Here is a 14746-nt window from a genome sequence, read left to right as displayed (position 1 = left end):
GAGAGGGAGAAGCAGACTTCCCTCTGAGCAGAGTCTGACCTGGGACTCCATCCCAGGACCCTGAGGTCACAACTTGAGCGGAAGGCAGACACTTAATGACTGAGCCACCCAGGCACCCCAGAGTGATTTTTTAAAAAAGAAATTCTTTGTCGACCCTGAAGGAGGTAAATAAAGAATCACAGGTGGATTTTAAAGACTATTTATTTATGATGGGCCAAGCCAGGTGCCTAATCCGTAAAGGTGTCCCCTAATTTAACCTTCCAATTACCAGAATGGGAAATCTGTTGAATTGTAAAACCCAAGGCTGAGATGATCCAGATGTGTTTGGTTCCCTTTGTTACTACATTCTGAAGCATTATCTCAGGTTTTATATACTTGTTCCATATCAAATTAAATTAATGTAAGTGAAAATGCTTTGGGAAGCATGATGCACCATACAAATGAGGGATTTTTTTGTCACATACCTTCATACAGCTCTTTCTAGAAAGAGATGAACGCTTATTACAAACCTTATTACAAAGCTCCCTTGCCCCCCTCTCAGCACCAGAGTAAAGCAAAGCGGTGGGTGGAGTTGCTGTTTTCCTCTCACTTCAGCAGCAATTACTCCTAACCTCAGCAATTTTGTAATCAAACAATGATGTTGATGCCGAAGCAAAATTTTCGCAGTCTGCCAAACCTATGTGTAAGGAGAACTGAAGATATTTTAAATTGAAGATAGGGGTTACTGCTACTCTCCAAATAGAGGGAAAAAGGCTGCATCATTATGGGAGAAATTAGTTGTGCATTATGATTTTTTAACAATTAGGGTAAAACAAATCATCTAATTTTCTACTTTGTTGCATTCCACCTTCCTGGAGATGTTTATTCTGGTTAAGTTAAAATCTTAACCTCAGCTCACCTGGAATTGATGCTGGCAACCACACCTACTCCTGAAATTCAAATGAGTTATGATTTTCAATTGAAATATCTTATTTTAAAGCTGAATGTTGTATAACTGATGATATTCTGATACATGAATAGATACAGAGAGAAATCAAAATGGCATCTCAGAAGATGCAGGGCCATAGTAGTTACTCATAAGCTTTTTCTTCTGAGAACAGCATGAATAAATAATGCAGGGAGGGCCCAGAATCATTGGAAGAGATGAAATGGATGAAGAGCAAGACCGTTTGCTTAAAACCTCTTGGTGCCCTCTCCTGCTTTATGACTGCACATCAAATCCGATTTAATTACTTTTATTCATTTCCATAGGAATATGGTTTTCTTAGCTGACAGACAAACTTTGTAATGGAACTCAGATACAAATGAAATAGAATTTGTCTTTAAATCCTTTTCAGTAATTTTAGTAAAGTGAGAAAAGGTGAGGAGCTTAATCTTGTCTTCCCAAATGGAACAAAGTCCACAAAAATAAACTTAACCAGTCCTATATGAATGGGCCTTTAATTCATCCGTCTCCTTATGCACATTTCTGCTGAAAAATCTCTACTGTACCTTTACCCTTTCTTCATCTAGTTTTGTGTAAAAATCTCTTCTCTTGAGTAGGGCTGATAAATTTTGATTTGTCTTATGATTGTAAAAACTCATTTGCTAAGTATTTTGCTGCCTAATTCTTTTATGAAGGTAAAAGAGAGGAGTACCCTCAGGAAGATGAAGTATCTTACCGTGACATGTCAGACATTTTATCTCTGGTTTTGTCAAACTTTCCTCTTAAGAATCATGTGAGGTTCTTAGTAAAAAAAAAATATATATATAGATTCCCAAGACCCACCGCAGACCTACTGGGTCTGAAACGTCAGGGGAGAGGCTTGGAGAGCTATTTGTTGAATAAAAATCCCAGTGATTTGTACCTGTAAAATACGAGAAAATGATTTTTCTCATTGTATTTTTGGAAAAGGCCTAGACATTTCATTCCATGGATAAATGTCTTTTAGAGTTTTGAAAGACTAGTCACTTGCTGGCTACGATTTCAGCTCAGCAGTGGCTCCTCAGTCTCTTGACATAAGTTAGTATAGGCATTTTAAGGGAAGTGCTTTTTTGGTAGTGTGTGTTCTTATTAAATGGTAATTCCTTCAAGTGCCTGTCATCAGTCTAAAGCTAATACCTGGTGTAGCATAACCACAGATTTTGAAAATTCATTTCCTTTTCAAACTTATAATGATGACTAATGGCACTGTGAATAGACCTTAACAAGTGGACATGGAGTAATAAAATGTCACTGCGTAGTGATTCATGGCATCTAAAGTGATTTACTTTAGTGAAAGTGATTGACTGACTTTATAAATCAGTCTTCTGGTTGAAGAGTGATGAAGGGGGAAGAGGGTTTCCAATTTTAAAATGTCAAGATTCACATTTACCTATATACTAGTATATAGGAAATATTGACAGAATTTTAAATATTCTTGATACCTATGGGGCATCATCTTTAGATGGGCATCATCTTTAGATGAGCATCATCTTGGGCATAATTTTTTTTTTTAAGATTTCATTTATTTATTTGAGAGAGATTGAGTGAGAAAGAGCACAAGCAGGGGGAGTGGGAGAGTGAGAAGCAGCTCTCTGCTGAGCAGGGAGTTGGCATAATCTTTAGGCTGTTCCCATTTCTGAGGTGTCTTAATGTTTTTTCTCTGATTCAGAAAGTTTTTGAGTACCTTCCACGTGCATACTGTCCATACAGTTAGGTGATGGTGTATCTTATTAAAGCAACTTAAGACATTTAGCTCATATAGTTTTGTTCTTTGACAGTAGTAGTCCTTTGGAAGGATATATAAATTGTGTTTCTGAGTTAGAACAAGTGATACGCGTCACTAGTACTGTATGTACTTGGAAAACTTTGAAACTTATTTTAGAATTTGAGCAAATTTATCAGATAGCTGTATTGAAAAAATATTAATTAGCAGAGGTTATAATTTCAAAATCGTTTCTATTCCTTGTTGCATATGAACTTTAGGGGAAATATAAAAGACATACAGAGGTTTGGTTGAAGAAGTGACTTTCACAGATTAGCCGTGAACACTCAGATAAGGTAGCATATGGTTTGAGACCAAAAAGAGTAATATAGGTAAATAGGAGGAGTAGAGAAGAGGAGGTCAGTATTGGTTAGAAAAGTGATGGTAATTTTCTAGAAGAGTTTAGCTTTTGAAGATAAGTGTTTGGGTATGAAAGAGAAAGATTTTCAGAGTGGAGTAAGCACAGGAGCTAAGGCACATAGGTTGGAATGAGCATTAATTGTGTGGTCCAGTGAGTAGAATAGTTGACGGAAGCAGAGGGTTGACCTTGAGTAGATAAAACTGAAAGGTGGGTTGGGCCTAGATCCAGAGGGCTGAGCATGGCAGGCTGTGGAATTTGGTTCACATGATAGTGAAGAGGATGCGCAGAAAGTTTTGGGGTAGGAGATTTATGTTACTAAGGCAGGTTTTAAGACTATTAACTCTAAAGCAATGGTTTATAAATTGTGCTGTGGGCAAGAGTGCAGCCCAGGGTGCAGCCTGGCACCCGGCAGGAACTTAGAAATATTTGGTGAGTGAATGAATGGCACAGTTTTGGTTCTCTCCCTACTTGTGTTTCGGTTAGTACAGAGCCACAGTACGGTGGGCTTCTATTTATTGTTTCATTTTCATTTAAATGGTTCTATATAAATGCACTTAAACTCCTCACATACAGAATTAGTAAAAGATACTGGAGGAGGGGAGACCAAAAACCAATTTGCAATCTATACTCCTAAGTCCTGATTTCATTCTGACCTCATGGTGGCTGTGTTGCATGTTACCATTACAGTGTATTAAAGAATCCTGGTGGTTCAGAAGAATTGATGCTTTTGTTCTGACATAAGAAAATGTGGCATTATGTGCTCCAAGATAAGCATATGGTATTTTATGGCTTTAGGATGAAATCATGACTGGCAATTAGCAGTTATTGAAGTTTGCTCTTACGTATTTGGGGAAGATGAAAAATGGTTAACACAGACCCTGGTAGGCCGATCATTGTGCTTGGATAGGTTATGTAGTACTGCACAGTTAGCTAATTCAGATACTGTTTTCACTGGAGTAGTGTTCCTTTTCCTCAGACTATTTGGAAATGGGTGCTCAAATTGAGTAGAGTTGCAATTTTGGATAGAAGCAGCCATTGTGTTTGTAAAATGCCTTTTAGAGGATTTCTACACTTTTTCTAGTGTCATTGTGCTTATTTGTGGGTTTCCTCCTAACAGGTGGATCCAGAGGAGCTAATGGTACTTCATTCTAAAGTGATTTGTGTAATTTGGCTTTTTCTTAGGTAATTCCTCAAACACATTTCTTTAGTGCCCAGTGATGAAGTTGGTGTAAGGACAGTAGCTCTTTCCTTATCTCACAGAGGCCCTAGGCAATTTTCTCAACCACTCTCATCCTTAGCTTTCTCTCTGGCCAAGCTAGGATGGTTCTGCCGAATCCCATTTCATGAGAGGACTGTAGTTAGAAGGTTATCAAGTGTATACTTTGACACCATCCCAGTACTTATAAAGTTATTTCATAGTAAGAATATAAGAAGGTGAGTATTGAAGTAGATTAATTTGATATGTCTTCTATAGGCTTTGGCTTTTTAAAAGGCTTTATTAACTCAAGGAGTAACTGACTGAATAAATTCAGAAAATAACAGAAGGTGGATATTCCTCTGATTCACTGTGGGTGAAAACTGGTGAACAGGTTTCTTCTTAACTAGTATTTGAAAATTTTTTAAAAAATTTTACAGAGTCAGACGTTGATGTGCAGAATTGGGGAGGGGAGATGAGGGAGCAGTTGTGAAGTGGGAATTCCTGAAACTGGCCGTAAATCAGAGTTACTGGGGGAAGAGGATTGGTGTTTGTTCAAATGTAATTTCCAAGGTACACCCCAAATACAGTAAATTAGAATCTTCAGAGATGGGGTCTCAGCATCTGCATTTAAAATATGTTTCATTGGGGCGCCTGGGTGGCTCAGTGGGTTGGGCCGCTGCCTTCGGCTCGGGTCATGATCTCAGGGTCCTGGGATCAAGTCCCGCATCGGGCTTTCTGCTTGGCGGAGAGCCTGCTTCCCTTCCTCTCTCTCTGCCTGCCTCTCTTGTGATTTCTCTCTGTCAAATAAATAAAATCTTTAAAAAAAAAAATAAAATATGTTTCATAGGTTAGTCTGATGTAGCCAGAGGACCAGTATTTGGGAACTTTGGTTCCAGGGGCCTTTTCACCATAGTTGGAATGAAATAAAAACTCCTTACCTCAGCCTTTAGGGCTCTTGGTAACTTTGTCTTCACCACTGATTTCTTTCCCCTGTTTGTACTACTCTTTGCCTTGTTTACTGTGCTTCAGCAGGCTAGTATTTTTTCTGTTTCTAAAACAAGTCAGCACACCAGTTAGAATGGCTAAAATTAACAAGTCGGGAAATGACAGATGTTGGCAAGGATGCAGAGAAAGGGGAACCCTCTTACACTGCTGGTGGGAATGCAAACTGGTGCAGCCACTCTGGAAAACAGTGTGGAGGTTTGTCAGAAAGCTAAAAATAGAGCTACCCTATACCCAGCAGTTGCACTACCATGTATTTATCCAGAGAATACAAGGGTAGGGACTTGAAGGGGCACCTGTACCCCAGTGTTTACAGCAGCAGTGTCATACTCTTTTGACTATCCATAGTCAAACTATGGAAATATCCCAGATGTCCATCAACAAATGAATGGATAAAGAAAAAAAAATATATATATATATATACATACATACAATGGTATTTTTATTCAGCCATCAAAAATGAAATCTTAGGGGCGCCTGGGTGGCTCAGTGGGTTAAGGCCTCTGCCTTCGGCTCAGGTCATGATCCCAGTTTCCTGGGATCGAGCCCCACATCGGGCTCTCTGCTCCGCGGGGAGCCTGCTTCCTCCTCTCTCTCTGCCTGCCTCTCTGCCTAGTTGTGATCTCTCTCTGTCAAATAAATAAATAAAATAAAATAAAAAAAAATTAAAAAAAAATGAAATCTTACCATTTGCAATGACGTGGATGGAACTAGAGGGTATTATGCTAAGCAAAATGAGTCAGAGAAAGACAAGTATCACATGATTTCATTCTTATGTGGAATTTAAGAAACAAAACAGATGAACATGAGGAAGGGAAGGAGAATAAGATGAAAACAGACAGGGAGATAGCCATGAGAGACTCTTAACTATAGGGAACAAACTGAGGGTTGCTGGAGGGGAGATGGGTGGAGGGATGGGGTAACGGGGGAGATGGGCATTAAGGAGCGCACATGATGTAATGCACACTGAGTATTATATGCAAATGATGAATCGCTGAATTCTGCCTCTAAAACTAATAATACACTATATGTTAATGAAATCGAATTTAAATAAAAAATAAAACAAACCAAGCACATTCCTACCATCGTGTCTCTGCATTTGCTTTTCCCTCTACCTGGAATACCATGCTTATAGATATTTGCATGGATTCTGGTCTTAGATCGAATGTCTCTTCCTCAGAGATGCTGCTGCCTCTTTTTTTTTTTTTTTTAAAGATTTTATTTAATTATTTGACAGAGATTACAAGTAGGCAGAGAGGCAGGCAGAGAGAGAGAGGAGGAAGCAGGCTCCCTGCTGAGCAGAGAGCCTGATGTGGGTCTCGATCCCAGCACCCTGGGATCATGACCTGAGGCGAAGGCAGAGGCTTGAACCCACTGAGACACCCAGGCGCCCCCTCAGAGATGCTTCTTGACACCCACTGGTCTGATGTTGTCTCCAGCACCCCATCAGTCTCTCTCACATCACTGTTTAAAGATTTTTTTTTTTTTTTTTTAATTTATTTATGACAGGGAGAGAGAGCAAGAGAAGGAACACAACCATAGGGGAGCTGGTGAGGGAGAAGCAGGCTCCCTGCTGAGCCCAGTGGGGCTCGAGCCCAGGGCGCTGGGATCATGACCTGAGCTGAAGGTAGACACTTAAGTACTGAGCCACCTAGGTGCCCCTCCCACATCACTGTTTAATTCATTGTACTTGTCACTGACTGGAATGATCATGTTTATTTTCTTTCTCCTCTAGAATGTACGCTGCATGGAGGCAAGGCCCTTGCTAGTCTTGTTCACTCTTTTCTCTCCACACCTAGAATAGAGGCTGGTCCTTAATAAGCACTCCAGAGATACTTGTTTTGAGACCGATCTGCTCTCATCAGCCAGTGAATTCATGGAGTCTTAGAATCCGGTCGGGGAAAGGACAGATATTGCTCAGGTGATGAGCTATATAGTCTTGGGGATACAGTCATTTACTGTAACTCTCTCTGTCTTCCCTGTCTAGCTGAGTCGACGTCAGGGCGAGGCCAGTACCTGAAACGTATCCGATACCATGGCAGAGGTCGCTTCGGGATCATGGAGAAGGTTTTTTGCCATTATTTTGTGAAGTTGGTGGAAGGTCCCCCACCTCCACGTGAGGCACCGAAGACGGCAGTCACCCACGCTAAAGAGTATATTCAGGAGCTCCGCAACCGGACGATTATTCACACTTTGTGATGGGCTTTCAGACTCCGCAGTGTATCTATTTTGCCCTTTATTTCTTATCAACCAGAAATTAAAGACAAATGCTTTTTATGGTTTGTATTGAGTTAGTGCAATATGAAGTATAATTGCTAATTTTATATGAATATTTATAAGGCTTTGCCCGTCCCTTTTGAACCTTTGGGTATATTTATGCATTTGCAACTTGGAAGGGGAAATCAGCTTTAAACAGTATAATTCAGAAGGCTTTTTTGAGTACCTTTGGAAGGGGATGTTAACTTGCCAACTGCAGGTGGCATTTAGATACTGGCCTTGAGTAGAATGTTGCAGAGTAAGAAAGCTTGTCCTTGTTTCCTTTGATTTTTTTCGTGAGACTGGGGAGGAGGTGGTGGAGGTGAGCATAGATACATGTAGTTTAGGGCATTCTGTAGTTGCGTTTTTGCTTTCACTGTTGGCATAGGCCAATGGGTGAGAGACATTTTACATTTTCCTTTACTGCTTTAGCAGTAACTTGGACTTACAGAAGTTTATTAGATACATTAATCCAGAACACCAAGAACCCTTTAACTGAGAAAGTTTTCTTCTAGTTAAATAAAGACTGTTTTCATATCCCCTTCCAACAATGCTTTCTATTGCTTGGATATCTTGTTCTGGATTGATTTTTTTTTTTTTTTAAAGATTTTATTTATTTATTTGACAGAGAGATCACAAGTAGGCAGAGCAGCAGGCAGAGAGAGAGGGGGAAGCAGGCTCCCCGCTGAGCAGAGCCTGATGCAGGGCTCGATCCCAGAACCCTGGGACCATGACCTGAACCGGAGGCAGAGGCTTAAGCCACTGAGACACCCAGGTGCCCCTGGATTGATTTATTTTTCAGAGTGAATTCAATTACTGAGAGAATTGAATCAGTCTGAGCATTGCATTCTAAAATAAGACAGTAGGTGGCACTCATTTACTTCTTATTAACAAAATTGTTAGTATTAGAGTGAGTGTTCAGCGCTTGCTGGGTCTCATTGATAAAGAGTGTTTTCACTGACAAAAAGCATTTGGTCCACAGCCCTAGTCCAGTGTTACTCAAACTTTGGTATACAGAGGAAGAACCTGGGGTACTTTGCTTGTTAATACAGACTTCTGGGTCTCGCCCCCATGATTCTGATTCACCAGGTCTTGTGAGGGGTGAGTATCAGAAGTCTGTATTTTAAAAACAACAAGAATTTCTGGATGGTTCTGTTTATAGGGAACCACACTTGAGAATACTCCTCTAGGATGTGAGGGCGATCTGGCTGCGACATCTGTCACCCCATTGATCGCCAGGGTTGATTCGGCTGATCTGGCTGGCTAGGCGGGTGTCCCCTTCCTCCCTCACCGCTCCATGTGCGTCCCTCCCGAAGCTGCGCGCTCGGTCGAAGAGGACGACCTTCCCCGATAGAGGAGAGGACCGTTCTTCGGTCAAGGGTATACGAGTAGCTGCGCTCCCCTGCTAGAACCTCCAAACAAGCTTTCGAGAATACTCCTCTAGTCTGAAGAATGTGGCTGTAGGGCCATATTTTAAGATGGCATTAATGATATCTACTGTTTACTGGAACCTCATTATTTACCAAGCTCTGTGCTAGTATTTTACATCAGTCTTCATGATATCCTGCAAACCATAGGTGTTATTTTGTCGCTTTATAAAGGAAGAAACTAAAGCATGTAGAATTCAAATAACTATCTCAGTGTCACATAGTGTTTAAAAATATCAGAGTGATGATTGATTTAGAAACTAGGTTTCTAAAGTACCTGGTTCTGTATACCTAGTGAATGTATAGGTGAGTGTTTTTGCCTATCTAGTTAACGAAATGCATGGGTGAAAAGACAGAGGGCTCAGTGGAATAAGCCACCAAGGCTTAAGACAATTTCATTCTGGGTCAGAAGTTATTAGGGCATGGATTCATGGAAATAACACTGGACTGGTAAAAGGCTACCTTTGTTCTGGTCCTGGCATACTCATTAACCAGAAAGAAGACTCTGGGCAGGTCCCTTCCCTCCCTGACCTCTATATTATTCATCTACAAAACAAGAGGTTCCTTGTTCAGAATCACTTGAGCTGGTTAAAAAAATGCAAATTCCTAGGTGCTACTCTCACACTAAGTGAATACGAATCTCGAACTTTTAACAAGTGCCCCAGTGACACATACTGGAGAATCATTGGACCAGAGGCTCTCTGTGCTCTCTTTCAGTGCAGATGTTCCATGATTCTTAGCTTGGGAGTTCTGAATTCCTTAAGCATGACTAAAACAAACCAAGTGGTAATGTGGATTCCATAACTATTTTGAAAGGGTTAAGAGCAAAGGAAATGAAGGAAATTTGCTGTGACCTAAACTGAAGTCTTCATTCATCTGGAAATGCTTTCGACGTGTTAAAAAGTGTAATAATAGCTAACATATAGCACTATGTACTTAGCACTGTTGTAAGAACTTTATGTACATCCCCTCAATGAATCGTTCCCATTGCAACTGGTGCAGTGTACTTCTGGTTAGTTGCCATGGCCAAGACCGCATTTTCTGACATAAACAAACATTTTGGTTCTTAAAGTTTAACTTTATATGTTCAGAAACAATGTCTGTTAATTATTTTTTTTTTGATTTTTAAAAAAATTTATTTTTTTCAGCGTAACAGTATTCATTGTTTTTGCACAACACCCAGTGCTCCATGCAATACGTGCCCTCCCTATTACCCACCACCTGGTTCCCCCAACCTCCCACCCCCGCCCCTTCAGAACCCTCAGGTTGTTTTTCAGAGTCCATAGTCTCTTATGGTTTGCCTCCCCTTTCAATTTTTTTTTTTATAAACATATAATGTATTTTTATCCCCAGGGGAATTATTATTATTTTTTAAAGAAGGCTCCATGCCCAACTTGTGGCTTGAACTCATGACCCTGAGATCAAGAGTTGTATGTGCCACCCCCTGAGACAGCCAGGCACCCCTGTTAATTATTTTTAACGGCACTCTCTGAATGCTTGTAACTTCCTGCTTGATCAGATAATGATGGAGTGTAGCACATTCAGAAAGTGCACTAATTACTGGTATATAGCTCAGTAAATGATCAACTGTTGAACATGCTCAAGTAACCCAGTGGATAGAACATGATAGTAACTCTGAAGTCCCCTTCCTGCCCTATCCCAGTCACTACCCTCCTCCTTTCCCCCAAGGTAACCATTACCATTATCCTGACTTCTAACATATGATAGAGTTTTTTGTTTTGTTTTCGTTTTTACTTAAAATTTTTTTATTAACTTATGTATCATTTGCTTCAAGGGTACAGGACTGTGAATCATCAGTCTTAGACAGTTCGCCACACTCACCATAACACATACCCTCCCCAATGTCCATAACCCAGCCACCCTATCAGTCCTCCCCACCCCACCCCCAGCAACCCTCAATTTGTTTCCTGAGATTAAGAGTCTCTTATGGTTTGTCTTCCTCCCGATCCCATCTTGTTTCATTTTTCCCCTCCATAACCCCCATGACCTCTCCCTGCCTTGCCTTTCAAATTCCTCATATCAGAGAGATCATATGATAATTATCTTTCTCTGATGGACTTATTTCTCTTACCATAATACCCTCTAGTTCCATCTGTATTGTTGGAAATGGCAAGATTTCATTTTTTGAAGGCTGCATAGTATTCCATACTGTGTGTCTTCTTTATCCATTCATTTTATTTTAAGATTTTATTTATTTATTTATTTGACAGATAGAGATCCCAAGTAGGCAGAGAGGCAGACAGAGAGAGAGAGAGAGAGGAAGAAGTAGGCTCCCCGCAGAGCAGAGAGCCTGACGCGGGGCTCGATCCCAGGAACCTGGGACCATGACCTGAGCCGAAGGCAGAGGCTTTAACCCACTGAGCCACCCAGGCACCCCTATCCATTCATCTCTTGATGGACATCTAGGTTCTTTCCATAGTTTGGCTATCGTGGACATTGCTGCTATAAACATTTGGGTGCACGTGCCCCTTCGGATCACTACATTTTTATCTTCAGGGTAAATACCCAGTAGTGCGATTGCTGGGTCGTAGGGTAGCTCTATTTTCAACTCTTTGAGGAACCTCCATGCTGTTTTCCAGAGTGGCTGCACCAGCTTACAGTCCCACCAACAGTGTAGAAGGGTTTCCCTTTCTCTGCATCCTCGCCAGCATCTGTCATTTCCTGACTTGTTAATTTTAGCCATTTTGACTGGTGTGAGGTGGTTTCTCATGGTGGTTTTGATTTGTATTTCCCTGATGCCAAGTGATGTGGAGCACTTTTTCATGTGTCTGTTGACCATCTGGATGTCTTCTTTGCAGAAATGTTTGTTCATATCCCCTGCCCATTTCGTGATTGGATTATTTGTTCTTTGGGTGTTGAGTTTGATAAGTTCTTAATAGATTTTGGATACTAGCCCTTTATCTGATATGTTGTTTGCAAATATCCTATTCTGTCGGTTGTCTTGGTTTTGTTGACTGTTTCCTTTGCTGTGCAAAAGCTTTTGACCGTGATGAAGTCCCAATAGTTCATTTTTGCCCATGCTTCCCTTGCCTTTGGTGATGTTTCTAGGAAGAAGTTGCTGTGGCTGAGGTCAGAGAGGTTGCTGCCTGTGTTCTTCTCAAGGATTTTGATGGATTCCTTTCTCACATTGAGGTCTTTCATCCATTTTGAGTCGATTTTTGTTTGTGGTCTAAGGAAATGGTCCAGTTTCATTCTTCTGCATGTGGCCGTCCAATTTTCCCAACACCATTTGTTGAAGAGACTGTCTTTTTTCCATTGGACATTCTTTCCTGCTTTGTCGAAGATTAGTTGACCATAAAGTTGAGCATCTATTTCTGGACTCTCTATTCTGTTCCATTGATCTGTATGTCTGTTTTTGTGCCAGTATCATGGTGTCTTGATGATGACAGCTTTGTTACAGAGCTTGAAGTCTGGAATTGTGATGCCACCAACTTTGGCTTTCTTTTTCAACATTCCTCTGGCTATTCGAGGTCTTTCTGGTTCCATACAAATTTTAGGATTATTTGTTCCATTTCTTTGAAAAAAATGGATGGTATTTTGATAGGGATTGCATTAAACATGTAGATTGCTTTAGTTGGCATTGACATTTTCACAATATTTGTTCTTCCAATCCATGAGCATGGAACATTTTTCCATCTCTTTGTGTCTTTCTCAATTTCTTTCATGAGTACTTTATAGTTTTCTGAGTACAGATTCTTTGCCTCTTTGGTTAGATTTATTCCTAGGTATCTTATGGTTTTGGGTGCAATTGTAAATGGGATTGACTCCTTAATTTCTTTTTCTTCTGTCTTGTTGGTGTATAGAAATACAACTGATTTCTGTGCATTGATTTTATATCCTGACACTTTACTGAATTCCTGTACAAGTTGTAGCAGATTTGGAGTGGAGTCTTTTGAGTTTTCCGCATAAAAATCATATCATCTATAAAGAGTGATAGTTTGACTTCTTCTTTGCCTATTTGGATACCTTTAATTTCTTTTTGTTGTCCGATTGCTGAGGCTAGGACTTCTAGTACTATGTTGAATAGCAGTGGTGATAACGGACATCGATGCCGTGTTTCTGACCTTAGGGGAAAAGCTGTCAGTTTTTCCCCATTGAGAATGATATTTGTTGTGGGTTTTTCATAGATGGCTTTGATGATATTGAGGTATGTACCCTCTATTCCTACACTTTGAAGAGTTTTGATCAAGAAAGGATGCTGTACTTTGTCAAATGCTTTTTTAGCATCTATTGAGAGTATCATATGGTTCTTATTCTTTCTTTTATTAATGTATTGTATCACATTGATTGATTTGCGAATGTTGAGCCAACCTTGCAGCCCAGGAATAAATCCCACTTGGTCGTGGTGAATAATCCTTTTAATGTACTGTTGGATCCTATTGGCTAGTATTTTGGTGAGAATTTTTGCATCTGTGTTCATCAAGGATATTTATTGGTCTATAATTCTCTTTTGATGGGATCTTTGTCTGGTTTTGGGATCAAGGTAATGCTGGCCTCATGAAATGAGTTTGGAAGTTTTCCTTCCATTTCTATTTTTTGGAACAGTTTCAGGAGAATAGGAATTAATTCTTCTGTAAGTGTTTGGTAGAATTCCCCTGGGAAGCCGCCTGGCCCTGGGCTCTTGTTTGTTGGGAGGTTTTTGATGACTGCTTCAATCTCCTTACTGGTTATGGGTCTGTTCAGGCTTTCTGTTTCTTCCTGGTTCAGTTGTGGTAGTTTATTTATTTATTTATTTGACAGAGAGAGATCACAAGTAGGCAGAGAGGCAGGCAGAGAGAGAGGGAGAGGGGGAGAAGCAGGCTCCCCACTGAGCAGAGAGCCCAATGCGGGACTTGATCCCAGGACTCTGGGATCATGACCTGAGCCAAAGGCAGCGGCTTAACCCACTGAGCCACCCAGGAGCCCCCAGTTGTGGTAGTTTATATGACTCTAGGAATACACCCATTTCTTCCAGATTGTCAAATTTGCTGTTGTAGAGTTGCTTATAATATGTTCTTATAATTGTTTTATTTCTTTGGTGTTGGTTTGGAATGGTTTCATTCATGATTTTATTAATTTGGGTCCTTTCTCTTTTCTTTTTGATAAGTCTGACCAAAGGTTATCAATCTTATTAATTCTTTCAAAGAACCAGCTCCTAGTTTCATTGACTTGTTCTGTTGTTTTTTGGGTTTCTATTTCATTGATTTCTGCTCTGATCTTTATTATTTCTCTTTTCCTGCTGTGTTTAGGCTTTCTTTGCTATTCTTTCTCCAGCTTCTTTTTTTTTTTTTTAAGATTTTATTTATTTATTTGACAGATCACAAGCAGGCAGAGAGGCAGGCAGAGAGAGAGAAGGAAGCAGGCTCCCTGCTGAGCAGAGAGCCCGATGTGGGGCTCGATCCCAGGACCCTAGGATCATGACCTGAGTTGAAGGCAGAGACTTTAACCCACTGAGCCACCCAGGAGCCCCTTTCTCCAGCTTCTTTACGTGTAGGGTTAGGTTGTGTATTTGAGACCTTCCTTGTTTCTTGAGAAAGGCTTGTGTCACTATATACTTTCCTTCAGGACTGCCATTGCTGTGTCCCACAGATTTTGAATGGCTGTGTCTTCATTATCATTTGTTTCCATGAATTTTTTCAATTCTTCTTTAATTTCCTGGTTGACCCATTTATCCTTTAGTAGGATGCTCTTTAGCCTCCATGTATTTGGGTTCTTTCCAGATTTCCTCTTGTGATTGAGTTCTAGTTTCAGAGCATTGTGGTCTGAAAATATTCAG

General features: G+C 40.4%; 1 protein-coding gene across 2 annotated transcripts in view; it reads left to right on the top strand.

The window, feature by feature from the left end:
• MRPL22 (mitochondrial ribosomal protein L22) overlaps window positions 1-7562 on the top strand; it is a 29621-nt gene extending 22059 nt beyond the window's left edge. For both annotated transcript variants that reach the window (XM_045998786.1, XM_045998787.1), the window contains one exon: window positions 7275-7562. In XM_045998786.1, the coding sequence (XP_045854742.1) occupies window positions 7275-7486 (212 nt within the window). In that variant the 3' untranslated portion in view covers window positions 7487-7562. The remainder of the gene's footprint in view (window positions 1-7274) is intronic.
• The last annotated feature ends 7184 nt before the right edge of the window (window positions 7563-14746 follow it).

The sequence above is a fragment of the Meles meles genome, chromosome 3 (assembly GCF_922984935.1).
Source record: "Meles meles chromosome 3, mMelMel3.1 paternal haplotype, whole genome shotgun sequence".
Taxonomy (NCBI): Eukaryota; Metazoa; Chordata; class Mammalia; order Carnivora; family Mustelidae; genus Meles; species Meles meles.
Note: the sequence above shows the minus strand (reverse complement) of the source record. Positions and strands in the feature narration are given on the sequence as shown.